Source organism: Odocoileus virginianus, chromosome 28 (assembly GCF_023699985.2).
Source record: "Odocoileus virginianus isolate 20LAN1187 ecotype Illinois chromosome 28, Ovbor_1.2, whole genome shotgun sequence".
In the NCBI taxonomy this organism is placed as follows: Eukaryota; Metazoa; Chordata; class Mammalia; order Artiodactyla; family Cervidae; genus Odocoileus; species Odocoileus virginianus.
Window position 1 is genome coordinate 38,403,170 of NC_069701.1, and position 21,773 is coordinate 38,424,942.

At 48.7% G+C, this 21,773-nt stretch overlaps 1 protein-coding gene across 5 annotated transcripts; it reads left to right on the top strand.

Moving 5' to 3' along the window:
• Nucleotides 1–848: 848 nt before the first annotated feature.
• On the top strand, nucleotides 849–20,227 carry BBS1 (Bardet-Biedl syndrome 1). Of its 5 annotated transcripts, XR_011484414.1 has the most exons (18): nucleotides 863–1,249; nucleotides 1,600–1,676; nucleotides 1,793–1,827; nucleotides 4,579–4,848; nucleotides 4,963–5,009; nucleotides 5,125–5,163; nucleotides 5,290–5,362; nucleotides 6,960–7,091; nucleotides 7,831–7,937; nucleotides 9,440–9,560; nucleotides 9,726–9,884; nucleotides 11,024–11,093; nucleotides 11,654–11,812; nucleotides 12,663–12,796; nucleotides 13,751–13,885; nucleotides 14,652–14,738; nucleotides 14,962–15,135; nucleotides 18,418–20,227. XR_011484414.1 is itself a non-coding variant. In XM_070457675.1 (17 exons), the coding sequence occupies exons 1-17, from the start codon at nucleotides 1,203–1,205 to the stop codon at nucleotides 15,046–15,048; spliced, it is 1,779 nt and encodes a 592-aa protein (XP_070313776.1). In that variant the 5' UTR covers nucleotides 863–1,202; the 3' UTR covers nucleotides 15,049–16,929. The 5 variants fall into 5 exon arrangements, 4 of the variants coding, with proteins under 4 accessions (XP_070313774.1, XP_070313775.1, XP_070313777.1 ...); XM_070457675.1 differs by lacking the exon at nucleotides 18,418–20,227 and having other exon boundaries at nucleotides 14,962–16,929; XM_070457673.1 differs by lacking the exons at nucleotides 14,652–14,738; nucleotides 14,962–15,135; nucleotides 18,418–20,227 and having other exon boundaries at nucleotides 849–1,249; nucleotides 12,933–13,843.
• The last annotated feature ends 1,546 nt before the right edge of the window (nucleotides 20,228–21,773 follow it).

Genomic DNA, 21,773 nt, shown 5'->3' on the forward strand with positions numbered 1-21,773 from the left:
AAACCTAGATAGCATATTAAAAAGCAGAGACATCACTTTGCCAACAAAAGTCTGTATAGTCAAAGCTATGGTTTTTTCTTTTTCAGTAGTCATGTATGGATGTGAGAGTTGGACCATAAAGAAGGCTAAGAGCTGAAAAACAGATGCTTTCCAACAGCAGTGTTGGAGAAGACTCTTGAGAATTCCTTGGACAGCAAGGAGATCAACCCAGTCATTCCTTAAGGAAATCAACCTCGAATATTCATTGGAAGGACTGGTGCTGAAGCTGAAGCTCCATTTGTTCACCTGATGTGAAATGCCGACTCATTAGAAAAGACCCTGCTGCTGGGGAAGATTGAAAGCAGGAGAAGTGGGTAACAGAGGATGAGATAGTTGGATGGCATCACTGATTCAATGGACATGAGTTTGAGCAAACGCCGGAAGATAGTGAAGGACAGGGAAGCCTGGCTTACTGTAGTCTGTGGGGTCGCAAAGAGGGACAGGCCTGAGTGACTGAACAGCAACAACAAAAAAAATTGGAACACCTCAATCCTAGATTTAATTGCTCTCTTTTTTTCTTTTCATCTATTTTTGGCAGCTGGTCTACAGGCTCTAGGACTGGGGCTTCAATACTTGCCACAGAGGGGCAGAGTCAGGAATTGTGGCTTAGTTGCTCTGTGGCACGTGGGATCTTCCCAGACCAGATCTTCTAAGCGGAACAGGTGTTTCCTTCATTGGCAGACAGATGGCTGCTTTACCACTGAGCCACCAGGGGAGCCCAGGAGTTAATCCCTTAACCTTTATGTTTTGCTTCTCTATCCTGGACCTCGAGAGTAAGGAGGGAAGAAAGGACGTGGCCCTCTTTCCACCCAGTTAACCGTGAGGATGAGCGGACGAGTTCGTTTTGCTATTAAACTGGAGAAGGGTACCTCTCCAGGCCTCAAAGCTCGAGGGTCCCGCGGCTGAGCCAGAGGTGCAGGGCCTAGAAGCTCCTGATGGGAAGAATCAGAGATAAATTATATACGTCGGAATGAGGGATTGCATTTCAGCTGGTAGAAACTCCCTGGCGCAAGGACCAGCGCAACTTGCTCAGTAGCCTCTCCGTCCCGGGCCGGAAAGTTGAGCCCCGGAACCTTGACACTCAAGCTTCCCCCCAACCCGGGCGCTTTTGGGCGCCGCGCGGCGGCTGACCAGACCCGGTTGCCAAGGTGACGCCTGGGAAGATGGCTGCTACGTCTTCGTTGCAGGCAGACGGCGACAAAGGCAAGAGGTGAAGGCTGGAATCCTTGAGACCCCTTTTCCCGCATATATAAAGATGAGGCCCCGGTCCCTGGGATCTGGGATCCTGTGAGTCTCAGCAGCGCTGGCAGTCCTTAAAGGGCTCTTAAAGATCCCATAGGGAAGCAGACCCAGGGAGTGATTGGGTGTGTGTGGGTGACTCGAGTGCTGCGGTGGGGGAGCCGGAACTTGGACGCTGAATCTATCCCCCTAGTTCAGAGCTTCCTACACACCTCATTCCCAGAAACCAGTTCCCGCAAAATGTTCTTCCTTCCCCTGGGATTCATCTTCTGCCCCCCGACCCCCCACCCGCGTCCCCCAACTCTGTCCCTCTTCTCCCAGCAGTGAGGCCAGTTCGAAATGGCTGAACGCAGTTTCCGATCCCATGACGAACATCCACACCTTTCCCGCCTGCATGGGTGAGTCTCTGGGACCAGGAACCCCGGTTCTGGGAAGACCGGGGAGTCAGATGGTCCTATAATTAAGCTTCTAGGATGCTGAGACCCTGGTTTATGGCCCTTTTTATGTTTTCCAGCGCTGGCCGATTTGCACGGGGACGGGGAGTACGAGGTAAGCCTGTCACCCCAGAAGTGAGGTTTCCTGATAGTTCCAAAGGAGCTCAACGTAGTCTGGAATTCATGTGCACTTTGAAAAAGCACGTTTAGTGTTACGCTTTATTTTTAACGTGGAAGTGGAGAGAACCTGTTGATTTCATATGACAGACTGCAGAAAGTACAGCTAAACAAAAGGCTGCTGGAGATTATACTAAGACAAAGCCTCTTCATTTTGTTGACGTTAATTCTTTGCTGGAAGGGTACATCCCATGGTTGGGGGTGGGGCGTCAGAATCTGGAGGGAATTTAAAAGGGAGGAGACTGAGAGTTTTATATTTATCAAAAGGGTATAAATTTTAAGGTTAACCATGAGCTGATCATCTTGAAACTGGATGATGGCTATTTGGGGGTTCGTTATATGAGTCTCTATGACTCATGTATGACTGAAATCTTTCCATAATAAAAAGATTAAATTTAAAACCAAGATAAAAATGTAAAGATAAGTAAAGAAATAAAGTAAAAAAATTTAAAGGCACAGATTTTTTTAAAGGTTGAGAAATTATTGAGCTAAAGAAAAGAAGTGAACATATATTGAGTACTCATTTCTGGACTAGACCCTCTTTGAGGCATTTTCACATACATAGATATTGTTTATCTCCATTTTATTAGTGGGAAAATAGATACCAAAAGGCTGAGTTTACCGAGTTTGTAAAAGGTGGCAGACCTGGGTCTGTCAAATTCCCCATCACATGTTCCATTACTGCTCAGCCCTCACCAAGGGCAGTAACCTACAATGGATATGTTATGATGGCAGCTAGAAAGGAGTCATATCCTGCTTGGACAGTGCACTCAGATTCGTGGCTTTGGCCCCCAAATCCCTATCCATAGAGCATTCAACAATTTAGCAAGCATACAGTGAACGCCTTGGTTAAGGGAACAGCAGTCCACTCTAGTGTTGTTGCCTGGAGAATCCCATGGACAGAGAAGCCTGGCAGGGTACAGTCTATGGGGTCTCAAAGAGTTGGACACGACTGAGCGACTAACACACAGTGAACCCCTACTGTGTGTGTGTAAGTTTTTGTGCAGACGCTAAACTGAGAAATGAATCAGTCCGTAGTCAGAAGGAAACACGGACACTGTCCTTGATTCATCCACAATTTTGACTGAACACCTGGTGTATCCTTGGTGCTGGGTTGACAGCAGTGAAGGGTGGAGAAATCACAGACTGCATGTGCTTAGTTGCTCAGTTGTGTCCGACTCTTTGCAGCCCCATGGACTTTAGCCTGCCAGGCTCCTCTGTCCTAAACTGGAGGCAGGAGGAGGCAGTACTATGTGAACTGTGTTGAAGGATGAATGAAGTGTGTCGAGAAGGCATGGAAGAGGGGAGGGCATTCCAGGCAGAGGGAATTGCACAAACAAAGGCAAAGAGGCTTGGAAACTCACAGCATAGTTGAAGAGAGTAAATTGAACATTAGAAAGTTGAGGCCAATATAAAGCAGTAGTTAAAACCAGTGGCTTTTTTTTTTTAATTTTTGGTTGTACCCTGCGGCATGTGGGACCCTAGTTCCCCAACCAGGAATCAAACCCATGCCCCCTGCATTGGAAGGCAGAGTCCTAACCACAGGACTGCCGGGGAAGTCCCAAGACCACTGGCTTTGGATTCAGGTAGACTTAGATTCAAGACCTTCCTCTGCCACCTACTAGCTATGTGACTTTTACCTAACATCTCTAAGCCTTATAGCTTCCTGATTTGTGAAATGGGGCTAATAATTGTATCTACCTCACAGGTTGTTGCTTGGATTAAATAAAAGGGTACATGAAGTTACTGGTGTGGCTCCAGGCACACTGAGCATGCTCGGAACCCAGGCATTCATGGCAGCCTGCCTTCCGGCTGGAGCATAGCCTGGATGGGGAAGTGATAGAAAACCTGCTGGGAGCTAGATCAGAGAGGCCTTGCAGGCTTCACTCAGGAGAATGGGCTTGCATGGCAGCTTCAGTGGCTTGGAGGGTGGAAATAGAAGAGCTTGGTTCTCCTCTGTGGGTTGCTAGAGCACATCCCACTCTGCACACTGGGTTCTGCATCTTTAGCTCCTTTCCCATTTGGAAGCCCAGCCTCAGAGCCCAGATATGAGCTTCAGGCTCCCCAGTGACCTCAGTCACTGTCCCAGTGTGTAGAACAGTGTCTGGCATGGAGCAGGCCCTGAAGAAATGTTTACTGAACACATACTGAAAGTATCAGCTGCCCCCTGTTCCTCGCTAGGTTCTGTAGCTCACTGTCTCATTTGACTTTCACTACAAGTGTCCTGCGGTGTGCATGGCTGCGTGCTCAGTTGCTTCACTTGTGTCCACCTCGTGCAACCCCATGGACTAGCCTGTCAGGCTCCTCTGTCCATGGGATTCTCCAGGCATGAATACTGGAGTGGGTTGCCATGCCCTCCTCCAGGGGATCTTCGTGGCCCAGCAGGGACTGAGCCTGCGTCTCTTAGGTCTCCTGCGTTGGCAGGCAGGTTTTGTGGTTTTTACCACTAGCACCACTTGGGAAGCCCCTGTCGCCTGGTAGGTATTCCCATTTTGCAGGTGGAAAACTGGCTCAGGAAGTCATTTTTCCCAAGGGCACACAGCTTGCAAAGCCTTTGCCCCCCTCCCACCCACCTGTGGTACACTCTGAGTGTGTATGGGCGTGCACCAGCAAAAAGCTAAGCCCAGGAAGAGGGGCAGTAGGGGGTCTTTAGACCCTAAGCCTGGAATCAGCCAGCCTCTCTCTGCAGCTGGTCGTGGGAGACCTTGGCCCAGATGGGCGGCAGCCCCGCCTGAAGGTGCTTAAAGGAACAGTGCTGAGGGAAAGCCCGCTACCTGCCCTGCCAGCTGCTGCTGTCACCTTCCTCATGGAGTCACATGAGCCCCAGACACCAGCAGTGGCAATCGCATCAGGCCCTTGTGTGTATATGTATAAGAATCTCAAGCCCTACTTCAAGTTCAGCCTGCCCCCATTGCCTGTAAACCCCCTGGAACAAGACGTTTGGAATCAGGCCAAAGAGGTAAGCGACCTGGGGGATGAGAGCAAGAAGGCAGAGGTGGCCACTGCGGGTGGGCCTCATTCCCTGCCTGGCTCTGGAGCTCACAGGCTCTACCTTCTTCCCGTGGTGGCACAGGACCAGATTGACCCCTTGACCCTGAAGGAGATGCTGGAAGGCATCAGGTGAGAGCCCACTTTCCCCTTCATGTGCCTCCCTCACCCCCCAGTTCCTACTCCTTCATCCCAGAGCCCACCGTCTGACACCCCCTCCCCTACACTGGCCCTGTTCTCCTTACAGGGAGAAGGCAGAGGTGCCTTTGTCTGTACAGTCACTCAGGTAAGGGCCCTCTGGACGGCCAGGGCTCCAGAAGCTCCCAGGGGGGGCAGGGGGAGAAGCTGTGGATTGGCCTGTGGAGGGCAGGCAGGGCCTGGGTGCACAGATGTCCCCACTCTATGTGTCCAGGTTTCTGCAGGTGGAGCTGAGTGAGATGGAGGCGTTTGTGAACCAGCACAAGTCCAAGTCCATCAGGCGGCAGGTACTGCCCCTTCTCATTTCCCTGTAAGATATACAGTTGTTTTTTTTTTTTAAACAGACCACGTAACATTAGTGGTAAAGCCAAACCTGACTAGTTTTATTTTGCAGTTTCCCTTCCAGCCTGTGCCACCTGTGTAGTCTGCAGGGCTTCTCCATTTCGCTTAGCAGTGACAGCTTTGAGTTGATAGATACAGTTATGTGACTTATATAACTTTTATCATCTTGGGGGTAAAGGTAAAATATGTTCATTAGGGAAAATTTTGAAAATAGAAATACAAAGGAGAAATACAAGTGACTATACTCTTACTACTCAGAGTACTCTTACCATTTTGATAACATTTCGTTCATAAACATGCTTTTATATCCTGCTTTCCTTGAGCACGTAACATTGTATCTTGAGCATTAGTCTTGAAGAACTCCATTTTTAGTGGCCCCTTGATTATTTCATTGATGATTCATTATTCATTCATAATTTAATTATTCGGTGCAGATCATTGGTCAAGAAGTGTCTTCTTTTTATTCACTTAGTATTTTTCTTAGTTAGGATTTTAATGGCCTTATTGATAGACCTACTTATTGATGAGCTCTAGTGGTTCCTGACCTTGGGGGCTGAGCCTCTTCCAGGGATGGGCTTTCAGAGCTGTCCCTGCATTTTAGAAAGCCACATAGGAACCACCCATTTGCTATAGAGGCCACTTGAGCCGAATACATTGACCAACACATACCTCTGTGTTTGGCTTGCCGTAGATAATTCCCTGAGAAACATTGTTTTCTCCTGCTGATCAGCAGCTCAGATCCACAATCGTCACTATCTCTGAGTACATTTAAAAATCAGGGAGTGAGTTAAGTATTGCTTAAAAGATGCAGCGTGGGGGAGGCCATCTTTCCAGCTATGCATCGCAGCTCCATGGTTGGAAGCCACTAGCATCCACATTTCTGTAACTTTTCTCCTTCCACTAGGCATTGAGGATTCCTCTTTTTTTAATCTTAAAGATAGTCAACTCAGTGAACAGCTTTATCCAGAGAAACATTTTAGTCCCATTAAATTATTTCCATAGGAGAAATTCCTAAAAAGGGGATCATCTCCCTCTCTTTTCATTTTCTTTCCAATCACAATTAGAAGAACATATGCCCACTGTAGAAACTGCAGAAGAGCACAATGAATAAATTAAACCTTGCCTGTGATGTCATTGTCCAGAGATAACCAGTGTTTGTATTTACAGGTTTAGCTTTCCAAGATTTTTTTTATTCATATATATATTTTTTTAACTGAGATAATACTAATGTAACTTTTAACCTGTATTTTCTCTTAATACATTAGAAACATTCTCTCTGTCATTGAATCTTCTTTTAAAATCTGATTTTGGCAAATGACCATGTGGGTTTTGATCATATAGATAGTTAATAATTGACTTAAAGAATCCTCTTTTGTTAGGAAATTAGGTTTGTTGCAATCAACACTTTTGTAGGTAAACCTGTCACATCTCTAATACTCTTCTTCCTCCTTTGCCCTCTGTCTTTCTGGGGCGTCCTGGGAGTAGCTGGGGTGGGAGATGGTGTGAGGGGATCTCCCGGGTGACCCTGGAGTCCTTCTGCAGACAGTCATCACCACCATGACCACCTTAAAGAAGAACCTGGCTGACGAGGATGCTGTGTCCTGCCTGGTGCTGGGCACTGAGAGCAAGGAGCTCCTGGTACTAGACCCGAAGGCCTTCACCATTCTGGCCAAGGTCAGTGTGGGGCCTGGCCCTGGGCACACCGAGGCACAGGCTCCACTGCCTCCCCCTGCTCCCCCAAATCTCCTGCCCCAGTTAGTTAGTCTTGGGGATACCTGTTTATTGTAGAAAGTTATAAAATGTAGATAGGCATAAAGAAGACAGATATCCCCAAATCCTACCACTCATGCATATCTTCTGTTAAAGTTTTGGCACAAGTCTTTGTAGACATTTTCATATTTAGACATGGGTATATAACTTTCAATTTATTTATTTATTTATTTATTTTTTAACAAAACAGCCCCATGCTGTAGGATCCTGTAACCTGCTGTTTTCAAGCAGCAGTAGCTCATCAGTATCTTTCCATGTCCATATAAAAGCATGTCAGCCTTTTCAGAGGCCGCATAACATTGGTTATATAAATATTCTGTAATTTCTTTACCCTGTCGCCAATTGTATGTTTAAGTTGTTTTCAGTTTCTTGCTGTTATTAACCACCACCACAGTAGGCTTCCTTGCCACGTATCTTTGTGTACTTATCTAAATACCTCCTTACACGCATTCCTAGAAATGGCATAGTTTAGTCAAAGGGTGTAGACTTAAAGGCTTTCGCTACCTGTTCCCCTCCAGAGAAACTGTTTAAGTTTTAAACTGTGCCCAGGAGGGTGTGAGTGAGGCGATGGGGACTTAGGTGACATCAGGTTAGGGAGGGGCTGGGGCTCCAGAGAAACCGGGGTGTTTGAGTCTCTCTGCAGATGAGCCTCCCCAGCGTCCCTGTCTTCCTGGAGGTTTCTGGCCAGTTTGAGGTGGAGTTTCGTCTTGCCGCTGCCTGCCGCAACGGGAGCGTCTATATGCTGAGAAGGTAGCCACATCCGAGCTCTCTAGGGTCAGAAGGAACATCTCAGAAACCTAGTGGTTTCGAGGGCTTACAAGATGAGCAGGGCTTTGGAGTGAGAACGTGGGACTGGAAAGAGCCCAGAGCTTCACAGGAGGCAGAGCCCTTGAGCACAAGGGATGGCTGGAGGATTGTCCAGTGCGGCCTGGCAAAGTGAGAGACTAGGCTGGGTGGCTGTGACACTAGCAGTGCAATCAGATATTAGATAAAAATGGTCTCTCCTATTTGTGCTATTGCTTTTATAGGTACGGGAAATTTCCTCATGCATTAGTTTGATGTTTCTTAACTGTCATTCTTTTAATTCAAGAAATCCTTTTGAGTACCTGCTATGAATTAAGCATTGCATGAGGTATTGGGGATATATTGATGAACAAAATATGTAGTCCCTACCCTTGTGGGAAGACATATTAAGACCAAGATTATATTACAAATTGGATACATGCTATGGAGGAAAAGTACTGGCTCAGTGAGGAAAAAAAGGGGGTCAGGGTGATCAGTGAATGCCTGTATGAAGAGATTACTTGACAGTTAAGAAGGATCCAGTTCAAAAAAGTGGCAGAGAGCATGCATGTAAGTGAACTCTGGGTGGGAAAGACATCGGCATGTGCCACTTGAGCTTGGTGGCAAGAGATGACCTGGAGATCAGGTCAACTCATGCAGGACCTGGTAGGACATGGTGAAGATTTTGGGTTTCATCTGAAGGGCAATAGAAAACATTATGGGTTTTGACTCAGAAGATATGATGAATGACATGATTCATGTTCATTTTGGAGGGTAGATTGGGATTAGGCCCAGAGACCAATGGGAACCTCTTCAGATGAGTCATCAGATGGGAGATGTCTCTGGCTTATACTTAAGAAAGGTGGGCCAGAGTTTCTAGATAAGAGAAATAAAGATTTAGATGTCAGGAAACTGAAAACACTGCATCCACACAGAGCAAACTCCTCCTGATTTTCTGATAAATTACTAAACTATTATACTAAATGGAATCTCAGTCCATTACTTTGTCTCACCTGATGTACACTCGCTGTAGACTGGTAAACGCCAAGTTATCCCATAGATCACTGTAGTGAAGTTGTGAGGAAGACCAGGAGGGAAAACACACATTGTGTTATCCAAGGTCATGCAACTACGAAGTCCTAGAGGTGGAACTAGTTCCTGGGTCCTCTGCTTGTGGGCCAGGGCTGCTCCCAGGATCATCTGTGGGGCTGGAAAGAGGAGGGCCAGCCAGGGAAGGAGAGAAGGTTTCTGGACTGGGAGTGAGCGAGCGAGTGAGCGTTAGTTGCTCAGTTGCTCTGCGATCCCATGGACTGTAGTCCTCCAGGCAAGAATACTGGAGTGGGCTGCAGTGCCCTCCTCCTGGGATCTTCCCATCCCAGGGATAGAACCTGGGTCTCCTGCATTGCAAGCAGGTTTCTTACCACGTGAGCCACCAGGGAAGCTCTGGGCTGTGTGTCTTCATTCCACAGAGACTCCAAGCGCCCCAAGTACTGCATCGAGCTGAGCGCCCAGCCTGTGGGGCTTGTCCTTGTGCACAAAGTCCTGGTGGTGGGCAGCAACCAAGACAGCCTGCACGGCTTCACCCACAAGGTGTGATCTCACGGCAAGCACCCCCAAGCCCCTCCACCCTTGTCTCCTTGGGCCCCCTCAGCAGGCGAGCCCTTCTGGCGTTCCCTTCCCCGCAACTCCAGCCACCCACTTCTTTCCACTCCTCAGCGCTGAGCCCCCAGTAGACACTTAGCTGTTCCCTCCCAGGGTAAGAAGCTGTGGACAGTGCAGATGCCTGCAGCCATCCTGGCCATGAACCTCCTGGAGCAGCACTCCCGGGGCCTGCAGGCCGTCATGGCCGGGCTGGCCAATAGAGAGGTCCGCATTTACCAGGACAAGGCCCTGCTCAACATCATCCACACGCCGGTGAGCTGCTGACTCCTCCCTGCCCCGCTCCCACCTTTGGGGCTCACTCACTGCCTCTCCTGATCCCACTCCACCTGCCACCCTTAACTTTTGATGTATTTTGAAAATGTTCATTGAGTATTTCATCTGCACAACTCACTGTATTGGAAGGATAAAACAATGACCAAATCCTTATTGTCAAGGGACTTGCAGTCTAAGGTGCAAGCCAGCCAGAAACACAGCTGATTCAAATACAAGACAGCCTAAAGCAAAACAAAGCCCAGAAAAAGCGCAGAGACAGACTATAGTGACTGGGGGTGGTAGTGAGAGATACATAGGGATGGAACTCAGGAGCGATTTCACAGAGCAGATACAATTCAGCTGGTCCTCGAAGCAGTTTGCTCTGAGAAATGGAGTAGATAAATGAAGATGTAATATTCCAGACTGGAAATAACATGAACAACAGCTGAGAGGTATGAGTGTTCTTGACAAAGGAATCCAGGTAGTTTGATGAATTTGGACCAGAGTTTTTCAAACAAAGTTTTGAGTCATCACATCAATTTGATGAGCCAGTAACAGAACCAGAAAAAAGTTCAGAGTGTATCACGTGTGAAACTTTTGTGTGTATGTATGTGTAAAGTGTCATATGTCACAATATAATATTTGAAAGCAGCTGGTTTAGACAACAGGCTTTCTGGAGGGCAGGTGGTATGGTGTGCAGGTTGGGAAAAGGATAAAGAGAAAAGGTAGGTTGGAGTCAAATATGGAAGGCCTTGAATGTGTGAACAAGGAGAGCAAAAACCATTGGAGGTTTTTCAGCCAAGAACAGACATGGTCATATTTGTATTTTGAAAGGCAACAGAAGCAGCTGTTTGAAGGACAGACTGGGGAAAAAGACGGCTGGGAGACCTGTTAGAAAGCTGAACCCAAAGGCCAGTGATGTCCAATCTGGAACTATGGCCATGACAGTGAGCAGGGAGTGGGGTGAAGGGAGGTTAGAAATACAGGAAATATTTCAGAGGCAGCATAGCCCCTGGCCTCACCTCACATTTCACCTCTTACATCATATTTGGAGTCTTCCAGCCTTACCCCCCCTCTTCCCAGCCCTGTTCTCTTCACTGAGATCTTTTCCCAACTAAACTCTGGTGTCTCTACCATAGGAGGCAGTGACCAGCCTTTGCTTTGGCCGCTTTGGACGGGAAGATAACACCCTCATCATGACTACACAAGGTAAGGAGGGTCAGGCCTCGTGAGGGTTTTAGAGCTGGGAGTCCGTGGGACCAGACCCTGGGAAGAAGAGGAGGTGGATGTGGAACATGGTGGGCCTGGGTTTGGGAAGCAGGGTCTGCAGACACTGTCCTCTCTGGGGCTGGGCCTTGGCTGGGGACAGCTCATCAGCAGGTTGATGTCACTGCCTGGGGCCAGGCCCTGGCTGTGTCTCCCGTTCACCCCAGTGTCTGCCACAGGAACATCAAAATGGTCAGTAAATATCTACTAGGAGCTCTCCTGGTGGTCTAGTGGTTAGAACTCCATGCTTCCACTCAGGTGACTCAGGTTTGATCCCTGGTCAGGGAACTAAGATCCCGCAAGCCAAGTGACTTGCCCAGACAAATAAATAACTGCTAAATGAATGAATGCATTACTTATAGGACACACTTCATTCCTTTCAGAGACCTACAGTCTCAGCAAGGAGACAGAAGAGGGTCAACATGAGGCAGATTGGGGAAAAAGAATGGGACTGTTGGGTGGGCCTGGGGAGGACACATCTGCCATCTGTCCTCTTCCCTTAGGCGGTGGCCTGATCATGAAGATCCTCAAGCGCACAGCAGTGTTTGGGGAGGGGGGAGGTGAGGCGGACCCCCTACTAAGCCAGCCCGTGAAACTCAATGTGCCCCGGAAGACCCGGATCTATGTGGATCAGACGCTGCGAGAGCGGGAAGCTGGCACCGGTGAGGCTCAGGCCGAGTCCCTCCTCCTCCTCCTCCATTCCCCCAAAGTGGCAGCAACTGGGTGAACGCCACCTGGGTGCCCTGAGCAGCGGGAGGAGACCTGGGCGAGCCGGGCGGGTCTCACGCCTCTGGAGGCCCAGAGACAGCCTCGGAAGTATACCCTGCCAACAAGAAATTGGAGCTCAAGGCAGACAGTGCTGCGGCTGCCCCTCGAGTTCAGAGGAGGGAGCAGCCAGTTCTAGGTGCAGGAATTCTCAGTAGAATTTGATCAAGGTTCTTCCTTTTCCTGTGTAACTTGTCATGCTCTTTTGTTCATTCAGTACCTGTGATTATGCCAGGCCCTGTGCTAAGTGCCTTGGATCAGGCCAGTCCCTACCTAAAGAGCTCAGTAGACCTTGCTAACATCACGTTGCATGATAGGTGCGGAAGTCTCTGCGGAGTGCTATTGAGGCGCGCAAGAGAGTGCATTTGCCTGGGAGCCTGGCAAAGGCTTTAGAGAGAGATGACATTGTATTTGACTCTTAAAAGATGATTACAAGTCCACCAGCCAGACAGGGACAGGGAAGGGAGATTTCGGCAGAGGCCTGGGTAAAGGCGCAGGGCCCTGCGCAACAAAGGAGGCCGAGACTGCGCCGGCGGCCAGGAGGTGGGAGAAGCCGGGCGGAGGGGCAGGGAGCGGTCCACAGCATCCAGAGGCTGGCAGTGGGACCTCGGGCCCCTGTTGCACGCTCCCAGCCTCTGCCCCCCGTGCCTTCCTCTCACCCTCTCCCCACGGCGGCCGGGACGGTCGCTTCCTCCCGCCCTGCCCCGCTCCCTCCTCACCATCAGCCCCTCGTGTCCCTCCCCTCAGCCATGCACCGGACCTTCCAGGCGGACCTCTACCTGCTGCGTCTCCGGGCGGCCCGTGCCTACGTGCAGGCCCTTGAGTCCAGCCTGAGCCCCGTGTCTGTGACTGCCCAGGAGCCGCTCAAGCTGCACGCCGTGGTGAGCTCTCGGGGTAGGGGGGTGCTCAGGCCACCTCGGGGCCAGAGGGGCAGAGGTCAGGGGTGGGCGGGAACCTCTCAGGCCAGAGCCGGTTCCAAGGCAACTAGGCCCCATGCCCCTTGTCACCTGCCCACAGACTCAGGGACCAAGACCTCCTCGTGGGCGCTCTCGCCTTCTCTCACCTGCACTGCCTCTTCCCCTCAGCTGGCCGCAGAGCAGGGCACGCTCTCCAGCCGCCTCATTCCACATGGGGCCTCAGACAAGCCTCCAGAAGTGGGGCCCGGCCCCCAGGTCGTCACCTTGGGACGTTTCTTCCCAGGAGCCTGGAGGGGGACTCCTCAGGAGCCTGTTCACTTCAGTAACTGCCGGCAGCCCGAGGGGGTCGGACTGCCCGGGGCAGGGATGGGGCCGTCCCGGGACTACACAGGCACAAGGAGGACGGGGAGCCCTTAGACACCCTGACCTCAAGGTCCTCAGGCCTCCAACCAGCTCTCAGCGGCTCCCTGAGGTGTGCGGTCTGATCCATTTGGGGTTCTAGTCTCTCTTTCCCTGAAGACAGCAGAGAGATCCAGAGCGGAAGAGGCTACAGAGCACAGGGAGTGAGAGGGAGAAAGTGAAACCACCGCAGCCGGCGGAGGACGAGCGGTGGAGGCGGGCTGGACCCTGAGGAGAGGGGCAGGGCCGTGGGCCGGCGCAGGCGGGAGCCGGGCCTGCTCGCCCAGGCCAGCCCTGCCTCCCACCCACCTTCTCCTTCCAGGGCCGCTGCTCAACTCCGTACCCACGGAGCCAAGCTTCTGAGCTCTGGGCCTACTGATGGACAATGCGTCAGAGCAGTTGGAGGAGGGTGACTTGATGCTGATGAGGAAGCAGGCGGGCAGGGCCGGGGTCAACCATCCTCAGCACCCAAGCCCACTAGGTCCTAAGGGCTTTCTCCCCTCCCCACCCTCTCCACAGGTTCAGGGCCTGGGCCCCACCTTCAAGCTCACCCTTCACCTGCAGAACACGTCAACAGCCCGCCCCATCCTGGGGCTGGTGGTCTGCTTCCTGTACAACGAGGTGCTCTATGCTCTGCCCCGGGCCTTCTTCAAGGTACCGGCGTGACAAAGGGTGGGGTGGGGCCTGATCGGATGCCCACAGGTCAGAGGTGAGGGGGCTGGCAAGTGGCTGCAGCTACAGGGCTGACTAGGGCGCAGCAGGGGCCCTGAGGAGAGCCCTGAGATTGCCTGCCCCAGCTGCTTTTCTCCCTGCCTGTGTGAGGTCTGAGGGCGGCACACGGAAGGTGCTGGGACAGCAGTGAGAGTCCGGGGCCCACCTGTGCCTCTGTCGGAAGCCTGCTCGTGCTGGGGGGTCCCCCAGCCCACCCTGCTGTCCAGCCCCTCCTGCAGCAGGAATGGGAACCCCACGGAGAACCTTCCAGAGTGAAGGGCCTGGTGTTCCCCAGGTCCACATTTAAGCCTTAGTTGGAAGGACCAGAAACTGAGAAGGACTTTGGTATGTGGGAGAAACAGCCCTGGACTTGGTTGGAGGTCAAGAGGTTTAGGGACTAGCCTGGCAGTCCAGTGATTGAGACTCCACACTCCCCTGCAGGGTTTGATCCCTGGCCAGGGAACCAAGATCCAGCGTGCTATGCGGCACAGCTAAAAAAAAAGTTTACCTTTAATTATGGACACGCACACAGGCCTGGGGCGTTCACTCACCTTGGAGCCCTGTGCCCCTTGAATGGGCCTGTCCCCCCTGCCCGCCCCGCCAGGTTATGACATTCAGCTGGGACAGCAGGGTGACAGCGCTTTGAAATCTACCAGACACTGGCTGGGCATGAGGGCTGACTTCCTGACCTCTTTGTCCCCAAACTTAGGTCCCATTGCTGGTGCCAGGGCTCAACTACCCCCTGGAGACCTTTGTGAAGAGTCTTAGTGACAAGGGCATCTCAGACATCATCAAGGTAGGTCGCCAGTTGGTACTAGTGCAGGGGGGAGTGCGAGTGAGTGTCGACAAGGCCCTGGGTGGCTGCCAAGAAGGGCTGGGTATCTGCACAGCAGAGGCTCCCCCTCCCCTTGGGCCGAGCCCTGCTCTAGGGTCGGTACAGACTAGGCCGTGCTGGCCTTCTTGGGGAGCAGCGGGGGAAGGCAGAATGCCCCCTACTACCATGGTCACTTTCTCCATAGGTGCTGGTGCTTCGAGAAGGCCAGAGCACACCCCTGCTGAGTGCCCACATCAACATGCCCATGAGTGAGGGCCTGGCAGCTGCCTGACCCCATGCTGGGGTTAAAGCCCTAGTGGAACCAGAACCAGGAGGATCCAGCCCCCTCCACTGCGCCGGGCAGAGTCCATAGTCCCAGGTTCGCTCTCGTGCGGCCCCACGCCAGGCCGCCGCCTCCCTCCCCTCTCCTGGCGCCCCTCCCTCACTACCCCGACCACTGGGTGACCCGCAGCACAGGTCAGTGAGCGCCTTCCTCCTCAGGAAAACCCAGGCGCTGACCCTGTGGGCTCCTGCCACTCTGCCCTTGTCCCCACTTTCCCCCAGAAAGCACCCCCAGGTCCAAAGGAAAAGTTCTGCAGCAGTTACGCTGAGATGAGGGCATAGGCCCCGCCTTCTTCTCTGCCGCTCTCCTTGGGCACGTCTCTTTGCTGCTGCTGCAGAGTTGGCGGGGGCCTGGCCCCAGATAGTCAGAGGCTTTTCTCGGGTGAGACTGAGCCCCCTGTTGCTCCCTGGGGTGCCAGAGGCTTGGCTGTTGCCAGCTCAGCTTACAGGCAAAGCACATGCTCTAATCTCCCCCTCTTTCTATTCAGGGGCCCCAGGAATAGTTGCCTTCCCACAGGGGCCCCTTCTGAAGTCTTGGGCTTAGCCAAGGTCTCAGGCCTGTGATGCTCCATAAAGATCGCCAAGGAAGAGGCTGGCATAGGAGGGCAGAGAGTGCCTGGGCAGGGAGCTAGGGGCCCCAGGAGAGGAAGGCTCAGCTAGATAGAGGAAAGGTGGGGTCAGGGCACATAGGAGGGGCATCTCTGGGGTCCTGGGGAGGGGGCTTGGGAGGCAGAAGCCTAGAACTGCCAAACAAAATGCTGTTCTAAGCCCTGGAGCCCAGGTCAGTCAGGTGAGTGGCAAGTCACTGGGCAGTGGCCATAGTGTGTGAGATACGCTAGAAAAGCATAGGCCTTAGGTGTCGAGTCAGGGATTGAACAAAGGTGCGTGTTAAGGTCTTAGGGGTCAGAGACGCACAGTCTGGGCCCATGGTGCCTCCTAGAGCCCCCTAGCCAGTCTGCTTGGCTCACCTGCCGGTTGTCTCTTGGGTGAGTGCTCCCCACGGCCGCCCTGCGCCATTGTAAGCCAGGAATCCTGTCCACTGAGGAAGGACCTATGTCTTCTGACCAGGTACAGCCTAGCATGTGGCAGACAGCTTAGGCTTGTGGGAAGTAACCAAGTTTCTGTGTGTTTCCATTTCCCCAAGTTTAAAAGGAGGCGGTTTGACTAGATTCTGCTCTAATATCCTAGAGTTTGGCAGCCCCTGTAAAGAAACCAGGAGTCAACTCCAGAAAGGGGGTACTTGGCAGGAGTAAGCACAGAACTTTTGCTCTTGAGACCAAGGACCCCACATTGATTGATTCTGCTGGACAACAGCCTCCATGCTGGAGATGGTGAGGGACAGGCCACAGCCACACTCTCCGCAGGGAATGCATTTGGGGCGAGGTTAAGAGAATTAAGGGGTCTGGACCAAAGAAAGAACCCATCCGCCTCCTGTCTGCATGATCTAGCCACTCGCAAACATAGACCAGTTAGGTCGGGGTGGTCTGGGGTTCCTTGATAAAGCTGACTGAGGCTCAGGGGGAATGAGGGGAAAGTTCAATATGGAAATGGAAAGACAGGTAGAGGGGGCATCACTGTCAGACTTCAACCAAACCTGAAGCATTTTCCAAGAGAGCTCATCAGCGATGGAAGGCCCTGCCCTTGTCACTGGAGCTGTGTCACTGTGGCGAGGCCAGATGACCTTACAGCCCCTTTCACCCCTGTGAAGTGAACTGTGTGAACTCAGAACGAAGTCTCACCTGGGTTCTCCTCGTAGTTATCCATGATGATGAAAGTGGAGAAACGATCCCGAGGCCCAACCCCTAATATGAATTTACATGATGTGATACTATGTTGTTGTTCAGTCACTCGGTTGTGTCCGACTCTGCAATCCCATGGACTGCAACACGTCAGGCTTCCCTGTTCACCATCTCCCAGAGCTTGCTCAAACTCGGGTCCATTGAATCGGTAATGCCATCCAACCATCTCATCCTCTGTCATCCCTTTCTCCTTCTGCCTTCAGTCTTTCCCTGCATCAGGGTCTTTTCCAATGAGTCAGTTCTTTGCATCAGGTGGCCAAAGTATTGGAGCCTCAGCTTCAGCATCAGTCCTTCCAGTGAACATTCAGGATTGATTTCCTTAGGATTGACTGGTTTGATCTCCTTGCAGTCCAAGGGACTCTCAAGAGTCTTCTCCAACACCATAGTTCAAAAGCATCAATTCTTCGCCGCTCAGCCTTCTTTATGGTCCAACTCTCACATCCATACATGACTACTGGAAAAACCATAGCTTTGACTAGACGGACCTGTTACTTAAAAACACATGAACTGCCCAGCAGTAAATAAAGCAGTACGAAGTAGGAAGCAGTGCATGATGCCCAGTGCCCTCACTAGCTAGAGCTCTAAGAAACTACATTAAGGATGAGGAGAGTGGTGCCTTTTTTTAATGTCACAAAACATGTACCTACTTAGTACTCTATTTGTATTAGTTCCTCAGTCATGTCTCACTCTTCGCAACCCCATGGACTGTTGTCTGCCAGGTTCCTCTGTCCATGGAATTCTCCAGGCAAGAATACTGGAGTGGGTTGCCATTTCCTCCTCCAGAGAACCTTCCTGATGCAGGGATGGAACCTGGGTCTCATGCACTGCAGGCAGATTTTTTACTGTCTGAGCAAGCAGAGAAGCCCCACTTAGTACTATGGAATCAGGCAATTTGTAACAAGGAAACACCCTCTTCCCATTCCTCAGTACTGTGCCGCTGCTACAATCATTTCCGGCTCTGTTAGCTTTTCTATAAATATGCTTATACAATATTTGTTGGCTACCTGTCATAACAGAAGAGGCTCTAGCTCTCTTGTGGCAGCAGCCTGCCCTCTCCTTTTCTCCCCAGTTAGGTAAATCCATATTCACTATTTAGATTACTACATGACTCTCCACTGCAGAGCCAAGAATGGGGCTGTAACTAAGTGACCTTTTTGTGTAGGTATGTATTTTTCATGGAGTTCGTAGTTGCCCTGCTTTTTTCTCCTTTGCTGAGCTTTCTGTGTATACCAGCTGATGGTTCTTCTCCCACCGGGTCTGGCAGGTCCTCTGGGTGTGTCCCTTCATCCCCTGCTTAAGGGAGTGCCGTTTGTGTGCTAGAACTGCAGCAGGCACTTTTCCTGGGAATTCTGTTTACCGTGTTCTGGGCCAGATTCCTTAATTCCTGGACCCTGTGTCCTTTTTCATAGTTCTTTTACCCCTCACCTGGTGAAGCACATCCACAGGTACCTTCTCTGAAAAGTCACTAGAGTTGGGCTTTGCTGGTGGCTCAGTGGTAAAAGAATCAGCCTGCATTTCAGGAGACCTGGGTTTGACTGCTGATCTGGGAGAATCCCACATTCCACGGAGCAGCTAAGCCCATGCACAGCTACTGAACCTGTGTGCTCTAGAGCCCGAACCGCAGCTGATGAATCCCGCACGCCCTAGAGCCTGTGTTCCACAAGAGAAGCCAGCGCACTGCAACACGAGAGTAGCCCCTGCTCGCTGCAACTAGGGAAATGCCACGCAGCAATAAAGACCCAGCACAGCCAAAAGATACATTATTTCTAAAAGAATCTTAAAACTCACTGGAGTTAGAAATTTTAAGACACCATTTGTCTGAAGATTTTATTCACTTCATACATGTATGTGATAGTTTGGGTTGAAATTGAAAGGTGAAAGTCATTTTTATGTAAGGAAATCATTTTTAAGGTAGTGCTCCCTTGTATTCTGATTTTTCGTAATGCTGTTGAGACGCTCCATGCCATTTTTGCTTCTGACTTTCTCTGAGGTTCTGAAACATCTGACACATTACCATGTGTCATTAGTTGTTATGCTGCAGGGTGGAGGTTTGCATCCTTCAATTCCAGAAAATTGTTTCTTGAGTGATTTCTTCCCATTTTCTCTGTTCTCTCTGGAATTCTGATGAAGCCCACCATCTGATAAATAATAATTTCAGAGAGAACAGAACTGAATCCTCTGATTTTCTTCTGTCTTCTCTTGTATTATCTTTTGGCTCTATTTTCTGAGAGATTTTTACCTTTCATCTCTTTTCTGGAACTGTTTTTTTTTTTTTTTTTTTCTGGAACTGTTTTTAAAATTCTATTTTATTTTTTGGCTGCACCACATGGCATGTAGATCTCAGTTCCCCAGCTAGGGATCGAACCTGCACCCTCTTTAGTGGAAGCACAGAGTCTTAACTGCTGGACCACTAAGGAATTCCCTAAAATTTTGTTATTTTAATTCTCAGCTCTTTTTGTTCTCTGTTCAGTCTTTAATTAAGGTACCTTTTCAAGGACATAGTTGAGTTCAGCACCATCAATCAACTGGATTTAATTGACATCTACAGACTACTTCAACAACACCAAAATACACATTTTTTTGGAGCTCACATAGAACATTCACCAAGACAGATCATATTCTGTACCATAAAAAACACTTTAACAGATTTAATAGAAACCATGATGTGTCTGCTCTCACACCAAAATGTAAATCAGTAACAGAAAAATAATTGGAAACTTTCAAAATACTTGGAGATTAAAGAGTAGTCTTGTAAATAATACATGGGTCAAAGAAGAAATCTCAAATTTTAAAATATTTTGGACTAAAAACGAAAACAACTTATCAAAATTTGTGGGTGCAGTGAAAGCATTGCTTAGAAGGAAGTTTATAGCACTGAATGGATATATTACAAAAGAAAAAAGACCTAAAATCAATAATCTACATTTTCACCATGGGAAACTAGGAAAAGAAGAGCAAAAGTAAATCCAAAATAAAAGAAAAAGAGCAGAAATCAATGAGATCAAAAATAGGAAATCAACAGAGAAAAATCAATGAAAACCAAAAGCTGGTTCTTTAAAATCTTAATAGAATCAACAAGAGAAACTGCCTATTTCCAAGTCTAGTACTGGGTAGAAGAGGGGGGAAAAAAAATCTCTCCTGATAATTTTTAACCACATGCCTGCCTGAATAAGTGTGCAACCTGAATTGACAATACCTGGGTGATCCAAAACACCCCTAGCTGAGAATTTAAAGTGCCGGGTTGGTTTGTCATCAGGCAACTGATAAACATATTTCCTCTGTGGAGGAATTTACTTTTAACTCAATCTTAAAAAATCCCCATTGATAAAATTCTAAAAAGTATGAAGTCACAGTCAAAACTCATGAATTGCAAGAAAATATGGCATTATGAGCAAGAGCAAACGATAAACCTGCATAATCGGGCCTCAAAAACTTAAGGTACTGGAATTACCAAATAATATATAATATGTATTTTCAATATATTTAAAGAAAAAGGAAACTTAAAATGTAAGACAGCAAGAGTATATAAAATAAGCAAGTCTGAAAAGGAACGAAACAATTTCTAGAAATGATAAAACATTTGACTTGTAAAACTCAACAGATAAGTGGGTACAACCACTAAAAACAGAAACAAAAAAAACTTTAATAGGTTGGTTTAGCAGCTGAAGAAAGACTTAACTGGGAGATAGATGTGTAGAAATTATCCAAAATGCCAGAAACAGAGAAAATATGAGCTATATAAGAGATAAGGAGGATGGAGTAGGAAGGTCTAATCAGAGTTCCAGTGGGGACAGAGAAAGATGACTGAGAATTGAAGATAAGACAGTTTTCTAGAACAGATGAAAGACATCAATTCATAGAATCAGGAAGCCTCAGGAATCCCATTAAGATGAGTACAAAGAAAACCACACTGGGACACATCACAGTAAAGCTGCAGAATACCAAAGGTAGATAAACCTTTAAAACGGTTGGAGACAAAAAGTATCTTCAAAGGAACAGTAAAGACAACAGCAACAAAGTGGAGACCATAAAGACAGAAGTTTTCAATATATTGACAGGAAATAACTATTAGCCTGGAATTCTACATCCAGCAAAAAATAACTTTAAATAAAAAATTAAAAAGCTAGAAAAGACAGGTGATGGCACAAAATAAAGGGGTAGAAATTTATCCAATAACTTAATTAAAATAGAAAAAGTGACTACAAATAGAAAACATTTAAAAATCCATATTCAGGCCATTCTTAGGAGGCAGAGAATGAAAGTAAAAGGATTAAAAACTCAGCATATTTGGAATAGAAGGGAAATTTCTCAGCCTAATAAAAGACTTTTTTTTTTCTCTTTTTTACAAAAACCAGCAAATATATTTTATGGTGAAATATTGAAATTATTCCCTATAATGTCAGAAACAAGTCAAGGGTGCCCACACTTTCCTCCACCCATACAGAGAGGCAAGAAAAATAAAAGATATAAAAAGTAAAATGGAAGATTTTTTTTAATCATAGAGATGATAATACATACAGAAAACTCAGAATTTTCAAGTAAATCGTAAATTTTAGGTTTCTTGGACATAAAAAATTATTTTCATAAGCCATGAATAACAGCAGCACAACATCAAGCACTTAAGTTTAACCAATTTATCAGAAAAAGTAACTTTATTGAAAACATAATGAAGAGATACACCATGTTCACGACTGGAAACTTCAATCTCATGTTGATGTTGATTTTCCCCAAACTGATAATACAGATTCAGTTGGGTTCAATCACAGTTTCAAAGGGGTTTTTATTGATAGAACGTAACAAGCTGATTCTAAAATGGATATGGAAGAGCAAGGGCCAAGTATAGATCTTAGGGGAACACACACAGGTAGATAAAATG